General features: G+C 35.3%; 1 protein-coding gene across 1 annotated transcript; it reads left to right on the forward strand.

Annotated features, from left to right (window-relative positions):
- The first annotated feature begins 210 nt into the window (after positions 1-210).
- On the forward strand, positions 211-8393 carry LOC593221 (V-type proton ATPase 16 kDa proteolipid subunit). Its single transcript, XM_792708.5, has 3 exons — positions 211-453; positions 5356-5548; positions 6305-8393. Exons 1-3 carry the CDS (start codon positions 384-386, stop codon positions 6507-6509), a joined length of 468 nt encoding a protein of 155 aa, XP_797801.1. The 5' UTR covers positions 211-383; the 3' UTR covers positions 6510-8393.
- The last annotated feature ends 8076 nt before the right edge of the window (positions 8394-16469 follow it).

Below are 16469 nucleotides of genomic sequence, written 5' to 3' on the forward strand. Positions count from 1 at the left end.
CGTGCTTGCACTCTATCATCGGCCCAGTCCGAACCCTTCCGATTCTAGTCGATGTCCATCGTCGATGTGCGCAAGTCTGCATATTACGATTACCCCTTTTTATCTGACATTTCAATTGGACAATTTTTTAGAACCATTCCCGATTCCGCTTCTTGTTATCCAATCAGAGCTTGTGACCTTTACACGGTAGGCATATCACATGATTACATCGTGAACAAGTGATTTAACGCAGCCAGCTAGCCATATTGTCATTCAGCCGAGCAGACAAACAGCAGTGTAAAACCTAAGAAAAGACACTTAGCGCTCCTATTTAGACCGATACAAGACTTGTGAAGTAGACCTCTAGATATTCATTTATATTCGAGAAATATTTCTATTTAAATATGGCAGAAAATCCAGCTTACACGCCCTTTTTTGGTGTAATGGGAGCTACATCGGCGATGGTATTCAGTGGTAAGTTGCATGTCACCGCAGTACACGTACAGTAGGCCTAGACTACTAAAGTAGAGGCAGCGCTTTCAGCCATTTTTTAGTCACGGCACCAGTTTTAAGAAATGAATATTTTCACGTCAGCCCAGTCCCAAATTCATTGAAGAAGATTTATTTTTGCATCACCTCGTTTCTGGCACTCGCGAAGTGCCATTGTAAACCCATAATGACACATTTGTTTCTTATTCTAGCAATCTAGCTCCTATATTTTGCGAGTGTGTGAAGCTGAGCGAGCAAGCAAAAAAAAAGTAGAAATTGTCAACCTTGTCAAGTGTCATGCCTGTCAAGATCTAGATCTAGGCCTAGTTGAGTTCTAGACCAAAGTAAGGGGACGCTAGTTCAGAATAATTTCAAGACTTTGACCCGTAACCCCGGCCTGGAGACCCTAGATCTACTAAAACATACGCCAAATCAAGTAAATATTCATCAAATGCTCAAATGATAGTCATGATTGATATTGATAAGTCGTTAAGTACAGTGTCTGTTTTGTGTCCATTTTCTTTCTTTTTTTTGAGTATTTTGCAGAAAAAACAAACATTGATATTAGTAGTCTAGACTAGGCCTAGATCTATACACTTTCTCACAGGTTTCACTTTCACGGTAAACGGGCGGCTCACGCCTGCTTAAGTTTAATATCTACCGTAATGAGATAACTTCATGCAGGCCTGCACCCCCTCGCCCACAACCCATCTAAGGAACAGAGGGCCCACTTCAGCAGAGAGCGCAATGGCAATGCCATTACAAAACCGTACCAAACACACTGACATGTCATGCATTATACAAGTGATGCACTTCACATATAACTTACTCGCACTAAAGCAAAAGTACACACGTACAATAGAAAATCAACGAACATTTTAGTACAACTCGCAAGTTTGTACCTAAAATATGATGAAATTGAGAATTTAAAAACTTCTGAAAGGCTTAAAATTACGTAAAATAACTTACTTTTTAAGGATGCTGAATAAATCATACAATAAAGAAGATTTGACTTGAATATCGTGAGTTTGGTATTGGTTCAAACAGAAAATCGCAATTTTTCTCCTCGCACTAATAATATGTTATATTGTTGAGCAAATGGCAGTCAACGATAGCCAATGATAAGGGCTCTGGTAAGCGCCAGTGTATGAAAATGAGGCTGAAAGTAAGACCGGATGAATGTAATGTGCATGCGCTAAATCATATGTATATTATCCTAGAGTAAGTGCCATGCAGTTCAGAAATGACTCGTACGTTGAAACCAACATCGTTCTTTACCTTTATGAAAGCCCATCATTTCTCCGGAGAATTTTGCCCCTTTAGTTCGAGTTTTAGCAGCTGTAGCATGTATTCTAAAATAGTAAATTTGACTGATTTTGTATAATTTGTGAAATATTGTAAAATATTTGTATAGATTCTTGACATGTTTATGTATCTGTTGATGTGCATGTGTGAGGGTACACTGTAGCTGGTAGTGGCATCAATGTGAAGATGTAAAACTCTGTACACATGCAGGGCCTGGCCCTGGGAAGCAAACCGTTGTGACATGTGCAGGGCTCCACACTAAATATTTTATAGGGGATCCGCATTTGAGTCTTCACAGTCGGTTTGTGCAAAATTTGGGGTCCAGACTTAGATTTTGGGTGCCTATATTAGTCCTGGGCACCTTTAGTGTTGAGCCCGGTGTACAGGTTTCTGGCCCGATTCCTCAGCATAGTGAGGTGGCTCAATGGTTTGCTTCCCATGCCCTGTGTACAGAGTTTAACAGTTCTGCATCGATGCCCCTAGCATCTACACAGCATGCACAAAATCCATATATGCATAATTCATGAGGCAGCTGTGGGCTAAGCTACAGCTAATTGCATACTTGCATAAATCTCTTCTCGCACATACCTTGCACACACTCACCCATGCACATCAACCAATAGATTATGTCAAGAATCCTATGAATATTTCACAAATCATACAAAATCAGCCAAATTTACTGTTTAGAAAACATTTTTTATATGCAACGGCTGCTAAAACTTGAATTATAAGGTGAACATTTTCTAGAGAAATGATAGGCTTTTGTAAAAATGTAGATGCTCAAAGCCTCAAACGATCTTGGTATCTACATGTAGGAAATGAGGTGGTGGTGGTGATTATTTTACCTGACTGCTAAGAAAGCATAAATTAGTAAGCAACCAGACGGCCGAAAGCTATATCATTTTCGAGCTGCATTTTAGGACGGGCTTTCAGTGAATTGGGTAGAGAGAACTTGATAATGATCCAATAATATAACCATGTCATACTGATAGTAAATCTTCATCTGCCCCAGCACAGCTCACACGCAGCGCTGAACAAGGCATGACATCATTGCAATCGGAACCATGGCTAAGCAAATCGTTGTGGGTTGCCAGCTGATTTGTTTGATTTTTGTGTGCTAGGACGGCCCAACAGTGTAATTTTCATGGTAGTGTAGAACTCTTAAGTTACGCTATTCTACATACATGTACATGTAGACTGAATTAAACGTCTGGTATGGTCCATTATTTAATATTTAGAGGCGGTCAGTGGAGACGAATGTATTCTCTTCAGAAAAACCTTACATTATCGGAGACTGAAGCTTTCGACCTAATCTACATGTAACTTTTAATAACTTATTTAATGTGGGTGGAAAAATTATTACGTAATCAACACACCAAAAAATATAATGGGCGCTTTAATACTTTCAGACCGAGCATGCTTCATTTCGTCACATGTATGCAATTTGTGTGTAGAGTCTATTTTGCCAAATAATAAATGAAACCTCACTGCTAAATAAACATGAATGCAAACAAAAATATTGGGTCATCTCAAGTTGAATAAACCCTGTGAGGATATTATTAGGGCATCTCATCGCCCAAAATTATCCTGGTTCTAAATGTTGCTAGTGAAGAAAGTTAGCATGGTAAAAAAAAAAATTCTATTTAGTCAAGATCATACAACTTGTATCTAGAAAAATATTTGGACACCGTTTTGCCCAAATTGGGCGGTATCAAGTACTCTGCTGCCTGAAATCATCCAGTTTCTAAATGTTGCTAAAGTAAAGGATAAACTGCTTTTATGATCTTTAAAATATTATTTTCTAATGTCACAAACACCATTCTACCATCTACATGTACACACATTTTTCTTTTTTTAAAAGCATTACTGTTTCAAAAAAAAAAATACACATTTGTTTGTTTGATTTTTTAATTTTTACCTAACAGCTTTAAAATTGTACATGTACATGTAGGTGTCTTTTTTTTTTTACTCAGATGTCATGGGCCATTCCATGAGAAGAAGGACATGACATCAAAAAAAGAAATGTACCTCTTATGTTAATTCTTTGATTTATCACTAACCTTATGCCATGGATGTTCATAAAACATTAGGGCCTTTCAAATTCAATACAATTTATTTTTCATTTTTGTTGATTTCCTAAGATCTCAAACCATCATCAAAAACGTACATGTGGGACTGTAGATGAAAAAAAAACCAATTTATTGCAGATTACACAGGATTCTTGTAATATTTTTTCCTGAAAATTTCGCTAAATTGAAAAAGATGAATATATTTCCATATTCTAAGCCTTTTCTAAGGGGTCCTGGGATATTTAATCTATTACATAGGGGTGAAAATGGCCTCCGGACAAAACGTAACGTGAGTTACCGACATATTTGCTTCCTGCATTTTACTAGTCCATTGTTTCTTATCTTTAATATTGTGATCTTATACTACTGTAGTAAGTCTCAACCTACTATCAACGTAGGAAAGATTTTGTTAAGATTGTCTAGTATGAGGAGACTTTGCCAAAAGAGGGTCTCATAGAATTGACCATGTCCTTTTTTTGTAACGCGAGTTACCAAAATTCAATATTCCAAGAATCTAAAAATGTTTGTTCTTCAATTTTCTTTTTTGTTTCATTCAGTTGTTCTATATCTACCCTGTCCATGTTTGAAAAAAGTATCTTGTAGATCCTAGCAGTTCTAAAGATATAGGCACATTATCGTGTCAATGTACCCATTAAGTGTAACGCGAGTTACCATGGAATGGCCCTCATGCACTTGGTTGGAATTGTGTGTGTATACATGTCAGTAGATTGGTAATTGTGACAGAAAACCAACCATGGATTGTGAAGTTTTGAACAGGATATTACTATCTTATAGAAAAGGAAGTTGTGACAAATTTATGTACTTTGGGAATCACTCAGATTTCCTGGTGCATGTACATGTACCTGTAGATACTACTGTTTGTCATCTATCTTTGAATAATGATCAGCCATAATAATGCCCTCACAAGTTTTTTTCTTTCCCCTTTGCCATTGAAAAAAAAAATCATGTGCCTTACTGCCTACATAATAATCCAAAATGGCAGCTCGCATGTTTTACCTCTTCTCTTAGACTAATATTATTAATTTCAAAGTCATGCAAAGACACTTAATATCAACAAACATGGACTAAAACAAGTTCCAAATGACAAAATAATCCCAGCTATTCATTTTTTAAAAGTATTTGATAGCCCCAAACTTGAAAGTTTTCTGCATTTTTTCCCCTTCTACTATGGATTATTTTCCGATCATTTTCATTGATCGGCAATCAGAATTTATTATCTGATTCCACCTGATCGGCCCTGATCCGATTGGTCAAAACGGGATACCTCTCTTTGATGAAATGATCATGATGAGGATGTTGAATATTATGATGACAATGTTCATCTTCATATACATGTATCTACGATAATGCTCTTGTATCGTTGGCACAATCATAGGTCTATTCCTTCTACTGTTTCTTTCAATTATTGTCATTGTTATGCTTGTTATCACTAAATATGGCTTACATGTAATTTATCATCCTTTTGTATTTGTTCTTTGTATTTGTAATGCAGCCCTAGGAGCAGCTTATGGGACTGCAAAGAGTGGTACAGGAGTGGCTGCAATGAGTGTGATGAGGCCTGAGCTGATCATGAAATCCATCATCCCTGTGGTCATGGCTGGTATTGTTGGTATCTATGGTCTCGTCGTCGCTGCTGTCATTGCCAATGGAATCCCTTCAGATCCATCTGCTTACACACTATACAAGTATGTAGAAACAATCGTTGTCCATGAAAGAGACATTTAACATGAGTAAATGTCAATTCCTAGTTTATTGTACCAATTTTATTTTGTTTTTTTTATTGTGCCCCATTTTTAATTCATGTATTTGATATTTTAGAAAGTGGATGAAAAGAAATTTACCTATGGTATACATAGCTTAATGGGTCTGTATAAGCCTGAAAAATTGCAAGGAGAAAGAATTTGAAATCAATTGTCACTTTTCCTTGTAGCAAGGAACTAAATTGGTCTCCCAAAACTTGACAACCAAATTTTCAACTTCGTTGTGCAAGAAGTATCCCTGAACAGAAAATTTTTATGGAATTTTGTAACCCAAAGTGTATTGTTAAAGCTAAATAATATGTCATGTTGATGATCCTGTTAACATGTTCATTACTCTTTTGTATGATGTTGAGCTGTTTCAGGCGGTACATTTTATGGTTTCAATACATTTTTATACACCGACCAGTTCAAATGAAGGACAAAGATTGATGTAAGAAGGGAAGGTTTTCATGTTTTTCAATTGCTCCTCTTGCTATTAACATTGTTCTGTGTTTGTATTCTGTCACTATGTCATCAGGTCTTCCATTTTTTGAAGGTTTATTTGAAAGGGTTTCATATAAAGCTTATATGTTCAATTTTAAAATATTTGGCATAATAAAATGACAATGATTTTACTTGTTGAGGGGGTTGTTTAAGAGGATTGCTTGCTATGAAACCTTTGTCCTATTGTTCTTGTTACAGGAGTTTCATGCACCTGGGTGCTGGCCTGAGTGTTGGTTTGAGTGGACTGGCTGCTGGCTTTGCAATCGGAATAGTAGGTGATGCTGGTGTGAGAGGTACAGCACAACAACCAAGGCTTTTTGTAGGAATGATTATCATCCTTATCTTTGCAGAAGTTCTAGGTCTATATGGTCTCATCGTGGCTTTGGTGTTGTCAACAAAGTAGACCAGATCCTCGCAAAATATATAACAACAATTATTTGAATCATTAGATATGATTGGGAACCTTTTATATCTCCTTTAATGTTGTGTATAGAGTCCAATCATGTGCAGGTACCTCATTTACTTGGGGCAGCTTAAAAATATTCAAAGGACAAAACAAAAGCTCATTACTAAGAAAGTGAATTGGTATTCAAATGTCACTACAACAGGATAGAATAATCTCATGGGTTCTTTGGTATATTGGGGTGGATTCTTTATGGTAGCAGTAGTAGTAGTTTGCAGTACTTCTCTTTGTTCCAATGTCAATTATTGAGAGAAATATTGTACAAAAATTTAAAAGAATAATCTTGATCCTTACTTACATAAGCCTCTGTTTTTTCCAGCAATATTGATGTCTATGGTTAGTACAGTGTAAATGATTTCCCTATTGACAGTGTAGATGATTATCATACAGGTAATTCTTCAAGGAAATTTCCTTTAGAAGACACTAATGTCCATCTTCCATGATTGAGGGTTAATGTGCAAACAATGCTTTCATATCAGTATACACATAGTATAGTTAATATTTTAAAATTGTGAAAATTGTTTTATATGGAAATCTTCTTATTTGTTGATGTTTAGTTTGTTTCATGTTTACAGTGAATTACTTGTCATAGAATATATATTTCCAATACTGGTACATGTATCTACATTGATCTATGTAAATTGGATTGCTAGAAAACTTGAATATGTAATTCGAATGCGTTTTGTACTTCTATAAGTCTTCATCAGCTACATTTTAGATAATGGCAGTAATGTTAATTTACTTGAATGCAAGTTCTGAAAACATTTTTAAGCATTAAACAAAAATTGTGTTACACATTTTTTCAGTTCATGTAATACAAATTATATTTACAAGCCAGGCTAGCTCTCTATATTTCACATATTAGGTGACAACCATCATTTTGAACTAGATATTCTTTTTCTTTTTTCCCTTTTTCTTCATTAACATCCTTTAGCAAGACAGTAAAATAATGTTATTTGTCTCTCTATCAAGATGAAGTGAATAGATATCTGGTAGAAAAGCACCTTTTCAATCAAAATACATGTATATACTGTTCTTATTACTTTTTGTTTTATTTTTTATTTCTAATTTCTTTTCAAATTTCTCTTTCAAAATTTACCCTCTTTATAGCATTAAGCTTGGTTCTCGCAAGACATGAAAAAAAAATGAAACTAAATACTTCATACATGTGATATATTAAAGGATCTCTGATTATGGACTATTCTTTGGTAACACTCAAGGTTAAGGGTTTGTGAATAAGATTTATTTAAATTCGGGAAATATAAGTGCACATTTATACATGTTTATATATGCAGTAAGAAACTTCATTGTGTAAATACATGTAGTTTGAACTTGATTGCATTGACAAAACCTTTTAATTGAACCTAAAATGAAAAAAGGAGCATACAATTCTTCTCCATTGCATGATCATCTGCACTTAATGGCAAATGCCACTGCCAAATTATGTTGAATTCTTTGAGACATCTCTTCCTTTCATGAAATTTTATTTCAATTTTAGCAAGAATTGACACATGTGTATATAAACATAAATTCTAAAATGATTTGTGTATCATGTATTCTAGTTCAAGATGAATTCATGTTACACCTAGCTAGGTATTATTGCATTCTAAGAAGCCAAAGGTATAAATATGTTCTTGTGAAAATCTTATAAATACATGTACATTCAAACAGAACCCAATATCAAGGATTGAACATATTGTAAGTAAGGTTTGATAATTTGGTGAGAGCTTATGCAAATGGAGACGATGGGAACTGCTGTATATTGCAAGCATGGAAATGAAAACTAAAGGCAGATCAACACAGCAAGGAGAAGGTGAAGTGAAATCCCAGTCCAAGAATAACTTGCTTTCAATAGAAGCAGAAAACCAGCCAAGAACATATTACCACACTACAAACATAGTTATGGGGTTTGGGTTGATGAAGTTGGCCAAAAAACAACAAGAATTTTTATTATCAATACAAGAAAATGATTTGGTTATCGGTAGTTATGAGGGAATGATGTTATCACATGGCCAATTTGTCTAGTGATTTTTATATCTTTCCATGGCTTTTCGTTCAGTTGTCCGATTTCTCTCAAACTTAAGAAAAAATCTATCCTTCTGATTGTTCTGCTTCTACTGAAATCAGGCGATTCCTGGACCGGGCTTGACTGGACATGTAATATGTACTAGAGTAGATAATGTAGTATGCCTGGCGTACCGGTACATGTATTGTGAGAACATGCAGCAATATGGGTTCAAAAATCTTATTGTACATGTCTTATTATGAGTAGTTATTTTGGGTCGATGAAGTTGTCTCCTTTTGTGTAGTAACAAGTGTTATTGCAATGTATAGTATAAGAAGGTACATTGTGTGTCTGGTGAAAAAAAATCCATTTAAGCATTATACATGAAGTAAATGATGTTGTTTGATAGACAACGGGACAATCAGTACTGTGTTGACTGCACTCTTTTGTCCATTTTTATGTTCATGTATTTCTCTGAGAAAAACATGTGTGATAATAGAATCTCTTAGAAATAGATGGATTTGTAAGTTTAACATGCCATATTATTTGACAAAATGTGTAAGATGATGTATTGTAATTTATTACATGTAGCACCTAATAACTATGATCTTGTCACCATTTTAATCCATAAATGTACAAAGTGTTCATTGCACTTAATGTGCAGGTATTAATCATTCCATTACTTAGTTTGGAATAAAGCATGTGCAAATGTGTAAAGAAAAGCCATTTTGTGTTATTCTGTTTACTTGTACTATTAAAGTGATTAGTTGAAAATTCAAACATTTATTCTTTAAAATTCTGATAAGAAAAATGTTATTCTTTGTTTTGGGTTTATTTAGAAAATAGTTAATATATCCTTAAAGGTATGTATCCCACATTGACAAGAAATTGTTTATGGTTGGTTAGTGTATGTAACAGATATTATATATCATGGAATAAATGTATGAATGAATGTTAAACTCATGTACAAAGGACTTCTTTGCATTTTTTTTTATTGTTATTGTGTAGAATGTGTCTTGTTTTTGGCTGTGTGGTGCAATTCTGTAATACATTTCTTGAAGTCATCTAAATAACTTGATAATTCTGATATTAACCCTTACTGTACTGGGGGGGGGGGGGCCTGGGAGGCCCCCCCTCAACATTTTCGGGGATCGCGCCGCAACCGCTTGGAATTTTGAATTGTCGTTTCATGACTTTTTTCCCTCAAGTCTTGCGCACATTTTGATACCATTTTCGTCAAAATCGGATATACCTGTAAGGTGTTACATAACAATGAGTATGCGCATGTCATCAAAAAAGTGCTATAATTGCATATATTTATGTACAAGCAGAAATGTGAAGATATGAATTCATATCAAATTACTTTTATATGTTTCTCAGAGTAACTTGATGTATTCCAGAACAAAAGAATACATAAGAAATAAAACAATAGATATAATAAGAAATAAAAAACAATAAAATACATAAGAAAATAAATATTTGAAAATCGCATCAAATTTGCATAAATTATCATTATTAATTACATCAAATAACTATTTTGTATTAGAAAAGAAGTTTTGTATGAATAATGAGTTTCAACATTCAAAAAGTGGAGTCTGACAATTTTTGTAATGATTCTAGTTCCCTAAATATAGTTCCAGATTTGATATTCATGAATGCGTAATTTGCATATTCATAATTTATGCAAATTAACCTATGCATTTTCAAATATCATAAAAATAATGAAACCTCATCAATTTGAGATGAAGGAAACATTTATTCAATACATTTTCAAGATTCTTCACAAGTCTACGGACAAATATGTAGAGTTTTCTGTGAAATGCATAAAATTAGCATTTTGCATAATTAATTAGGCTATAACGACAAAAATTTGCATAATAGGAAAAATCTAATTATACCATCTTGTTCCTTACGTAAATATCTACAAATATGCAAATTTTCGCGTTGATCGGACATTCGACGGCCGAGATCATAGGGGGGGGGGGGGCCTCCGAGGCCCCCCCCCCCCCCCCCAGTCAGAGGGTGCTCAAAATAGCCCAGTACAGTAAGGGTTAAATCAGAATTATTGCTTTTATTTTTAGTTTTAAAGCTACCAAAATCAACTCTAGAGAAAACTGAAATGAAATATTGCTGTGTGTGTGAAGAAGTAAGTGAATGATATTGTGGAAATTAGACTCTGAATGCTTCTCCTGAACATCCAAGTTTGAGGAGTTATTGCTGCGGTCCACTGAACGTTGGGCTTGAGGCAAATCATATTGTGGTCTGAAGGCTGGCTGATCAGACAGTAATTTAGTATAAGTAAATAAAGTTAAAAACGTGTATATACACATGCACATTTATATATACAGTGCATCGCAGAAAAAGACAAAACATGAAAACAAACCTATTATTGTAAACAAACTATAAGCTGTGTAAATATGATTGGTTTCTTTTCCCCTGAATTAGAAGTAATATGCTTTCAAATGTATATTAATGACTTCAATGACTACACGCTTCACGAAGCAACATTGTTTGGAAAATGGCATGAAATCTATGTCAGATTAGAGTGGAACGGTGAACACGGTTGAAAACGTTAATATCACCAATAATAAGGGCAAGTTATTTGCAGCAAAAAATTAAATGAATGGAGAATGGTAAGGGTGAAAAAAGGACATATTTTGTACTTTAAATGAATCTGCAATTGTTATGAACAGTTATTTTAGCATTTTTCTGAACTGCAACTTTTTAAAAGAGCGAAGCAGACACTTCAGTTCTATTTCCAGAAGAATTGAAATAAGGACCACCTTACATATTAATAATTGGAAAATTTTGGTCCAATGGGCGCATAAGGCAGAGAATAAACCATCAGAATATGTCACTTTTCTCTCAGGATAGGCAACATTTTCAGTCAATAAAAGAGCCCTTTTTTGGAGGGATATTAATTGATGTGAAAAAACCTGTGGTTGTATCCCGTAAAGGGATATTTGCCCCCATTTTAAGTTACCAGTCATGCGCTACACGCAACCGAGTACAGGTATAAATATGGGGTAACCTCGCTAGTCATAAGCACCGCTATTCATAACGTGTAACTTCCTATACGTGAAGGACCGCTATTCATAAAATGGAAAGGGGGTCACTATTCATAAAGGCATAAGGTCCGCTATTCATAATTGGAGATGATCGAGGGTCATTACTCATAAGGACCGCTATTCATGATACGAAATTTGGTCGCTATTCATGATACGAAATCGGGTCGCTATTCATAAACGTGACGAGGGCTGCTATTCAGAATTTATATTGGGGTCACTACTCATAAGGACCACTATTCATAACTAGAAATGAGGGTCGCTATTCATAATACTGAAAGCATGTATTTTACGAATAGGGACCCCGATTTCGTATTATGAATAGCGACCCAATTTCGTATTATGAAGAGCACGCCCCTCTTCTTATTACAAATAGCGATCAACCCTCTTCTACAATTATGAATAGCGGCCCTTAATTATGAATATTGACCCTTATGAATGATGACCCTTTTCTCAAATCATGAATCGCAAGCGGACCCCATAGTCCGTGGGCCAGAGGGGGCTACCGTGCACCCCCCCCCCTATGATCCTACTTCTTGGGTGTCATTTTGTTCATTGGAATCCATTTTATCAGAAAAAAGATGTTCCATAGAAAAAAAATCCATTTGGACAATGTTTTTTGGCCCCTTATTTGAAGATATGTAAACATTTTTGTAATCAAATTAATAAAAAATCTTTGTAAATCAAACAACGATAGGTATACAAAAATATATCATAAATTTGCATATATTTTAATATGCAAATTTCTGTTCAAAAAACCTGTCAAAATCACCTGTAAGTTGTATTTTGTCTGCTATGATCATGAAATAAGTTGTACATGTTGTATGATTTACAAAGATTTTTTTATCAATTTGGTGGTGATTAGATTTATATCTGCTCAGAAACAGGGTAAAATATGAGCACATAATTCACAAAACCCTAAGAAAGTGTACAATACACGAAAAACTCATATGTTTACATACAAAATAAGGGGAAAAAAAACAATGTTTAAATGAGTTGACTGAATTTTTTTGCGGGAAACATCAGATAACATATCAATGAATAATTTAACACGAAATTCGGGAGTTAAAAAACTTATTTCATGATAATAGCAGACAAAATACAACTTTCAGGTGATTTTGACAGGTTTTTTAAACAGAAATTTGCATATTAAAATATATGCAAATCTATGACGTCATTAATTATAGAAGACAATAGAATACATTACAATGATTTTGTATACCTATTGTTGTATCATTTACAAAGATTGTTTATGAATTTGGTGGAGATTAGATTTATATCTGCTGAGAAACAGGGTAAAATGTAAGCAAATAATTCACAAACCCCAAGAAAGTGTGCAAAATACGAAAAACTGATATTTTTACATATCTTTAAGTAAGGGGCAAAAAAACATTGTCCAAAAGAGTTTTTTTCTTGGGAACATCTTTTTTCTAATAAAATGGATCCCAATGAACAAAATGACACCCAAGAAGTAGGATCATAGGTGGGGGGGGGGGGGGGATGCACGTTAGCCCCCTCTGGCCCACGGGCTACCATGTATACATGGCTTGTACTCTAAAAACAGAATAATGCACAGTACAGTAGTGCCCTAGCTGTGTGGCATAGGGAAAATCTTCCAGTCAACCTACTGTACATACTGCCTCGCATTGAACGTAGAGGACTCTATATTCAATAAGTGTTACTCCCTGTTGAGTATTTTCCTGTACTCGGTTTTTCGAAGTTATGTCTGACTGATGTAGACGTTATAAATGCACATCACCACATAACGGAAATATTGCATAATCATCTTTAATAGTAGTATTGCATAAACATTGTAGATATAAATGCATACACTTAACATACAAATGCACACATGCAGGCCCCGCGGAACCTTTTTAAGTGAAACGTAAATTGGTGTAGGGTCCAGGGGCAACGACCCGGCGGGGGTCAAGAGGCGTAGCCCCATAAAGCTCAGGGTTTTTAGGCATTTAGTATCGGTCAGATGAGCATCCAACCCGCCTTAGGGCCCCCTTGTAGGGTCCATGCAAGTGGCAGAGCCCCCGGAAGCTCAGAGGTTTTAGGCATTTAATTACGGTCGCATGAGCATATTGATACCTTATTTATTACACTGGCATGCACGTCACTTATTGGAGTGGGGTGAGGGATTGAGAATAAATAAGAGATAGACAATACAACAAGTTCGTTTGCAAAAACAGCACAACCATACTCCCAAGGTTAACACAGAAGTCGAGAACAGCTATAAAAATACCATCGAATGATGATTACTGCTTATTTACAAGGTAAGCAAAGTAAGCTCTTTAGTTTTTGAGTACAGGTCCGATGTATGCCGCTGATGTTTTTGAGTACAGGTCCGATGTATGCCGCTGATGTTTTTGAGTACAGGTCCGATGTATGCCGCTGATGTTTTTGAGTACAGGTCCGATGTATGCCGCTGATGTTTTTGAGTACAGGTCCGATGTATGCCGCTGATGTTTTTGAGTACATGTCCGATGTATGCCGCTGATGTTTTTGAGTACAGGTCCGATGTATGCCGCTGAACGGTTTTTGAGTACAGGTCCGATGTATGCCGCTGATGTTTTTGAGTACATGTCCGATGTATGCCGCTGATGTTTTTGAGTACAGGTCCGATGTATGCCGCTGATGTTTTTGAGTACAGGTCCGATGTATGCCGCTGATGGACAAACCTTTTTTGGAAAACAAATGTGATTTGACAGTCACTCAAACTGAAAGATATCAGCTTGAACCTGTATGGTTTTAAACTTTGAAAGATATCAGCTTGAACCTGTATGGTTTTAAACTTTGAAAGATATCAGCTTGAACCTGTATGGTTTCGTATTTTAATTGGATATTAAAATAAAAGATACACTTATTGACAGGGTAGAACAATCTAAAAGCCCCCATGTATTGTTGCTTGGATGACTGACTTCTGAGAAGGTTTTAAAACGATATGTAAAACTGCTGTAAATTACTCTCACATCCACTTGTTCAGGATAGACCAATATCATCTTACGCTCAAGGCATTTCAAGATAACTTAGACAGAACAAATCTAAAAATGTCCCATCTTCAATTCGAGACGACTGTGAATGAGTTGATAAGACTGGATTGACCACTCGCTATGGGCACAGGAAGTGATCTACCAAGGTGGCAACGAAACGCTATGGGAAATAGAGGTATTGAACATATCATAGTGATGAAAACAAGTATGATGATGATGATGATGATGATAATGATGGTGGTGGTGGTGGTGAAGATGATTGTGGCGATAGTGATGGTGGTGGCGAGATGGTGATAGTAGTGATGATGAAGATAATGGTGACGGATGGTATTGATGATAGTGATGATGATGATGATGATGATGGTGATGACGGTGGTCGTGGTGATGGTGATGGTAGTGGCGAGGTGGTGAAGATGAAGATTATGGTGAGTAATGGCATTGATGATGACGATGGTGATGATGGTGATGATGAAGATGATGAGCATGATGGCGATTATGGCGGTGGTGATGTTGGTGATAATCATTCATCTGATAGTGATGATGAAGAAGATTGTGATGCTAAATAATAGTGATGACGATGTTACTGATGATTGCAATGTTGGTGCTGGAGACGATGACGATGATGCCTGTGACTACATATTTATTAATAATAGCAAAATTATGTAATGATTATCATCATGAGCATGATATGATAATGAAATAAATGAGTGATATTGATAATAGTGATGACTATTGAAAGATTTTCACACGAAACTCATTAAATAATCAATTAAATTCAAATTTGTTTGTTGTTTTTTGTTTTTTGTTCCCTTTAAGTATTTGTGTTATGTTTTCGACTGATACTTATTTATTTTGTTAATTTGTAATATTATGTATATTTTGTATTTTGTATATTGTAAACTGGCCCCATGGAAGACCAGCAGCAACAATTATAGTTGCAGCTGAATATGGGCTACCAGCCGTATACGGTCCCTTTTTCTTTGTATGATTCTTTTATATGTATTTGTATCTGATTTTTATCATACGGAAATAAAAACAACAACAACAAAAAAATTCAAATGAAAATATATCACCAAATGTAACTAGCGCCAGTACTATACAAAGAATAAAGTTGGCGTAGTAACAGAAGCCAGGGACTCCCCACCCGCCCACTTGGTTCTTCTCCTCCTATTCGTTAATTTTGTTATAAGCCACTGGCGTGCCAAAGGATCAGCTATCAAATCAAGAACCTGAATCAGAGCTGTGCATGCCATTCTCTGACGCAATGAGGCAAATGAGAAATTGCTCTATGTTGGTGTTTAGTCTCGTTAAAAGTAAATCCAACCTAAAAAGACATCTACTCTAAAAGAAAGCAGAAAATCAAAGAAGCAGACGCAAAGCTCGAATTAAATCGGACAAAAATGAAGAAAGTTATACATTTTTGACAGTTGTAATCATTATACGTATGGACACTTCAATTTGGTCGAATCGGTATGTTTTACGGTGACGAAGTGTATGACTCTTTTTTCATTGATTTCAACACAAGAAAATTTCAATTAAAAAACAAATGTATGATTCGTGATAGTCTTCTCTGTGTAGGGGACTTTTAATAATATGCTATCCATAACATATTTTGAGTAGTGCCCCAAGGGATAAGGTACTTAAAAGATATATATATATATATATATATATATATATATATATATATTTTTTTTTTTATTATTAATGATAATTTTGTAGACGACTACGGGAAAGTTGTTCCGAGAATACGTCACAATCGACTGAATAAACTGCCAAATTGAGATTCGCATGGATTTGGTGATCTCATATTTAAAGGGATCATAATTACAAACCC

This window comes from Strongylocentrotus purpuratus, unplaced genomic scaffold, assembly GCF_000002235.5.
Source record: "Strongylocentrotus purpuratus isolate Spur 01 unplaced genomic scaffold, Spur_5.0 spur5_scaffold_11, whole genome shotgun sequence".
Classification (NCBI taxonomy): Eukaryota; Metazoa; Echinodermata; class Echinoidea; order Camarodonta; family Strongylocentrotidae; genus Strongylocentrotus; species Strongylocentrotus purpuratus.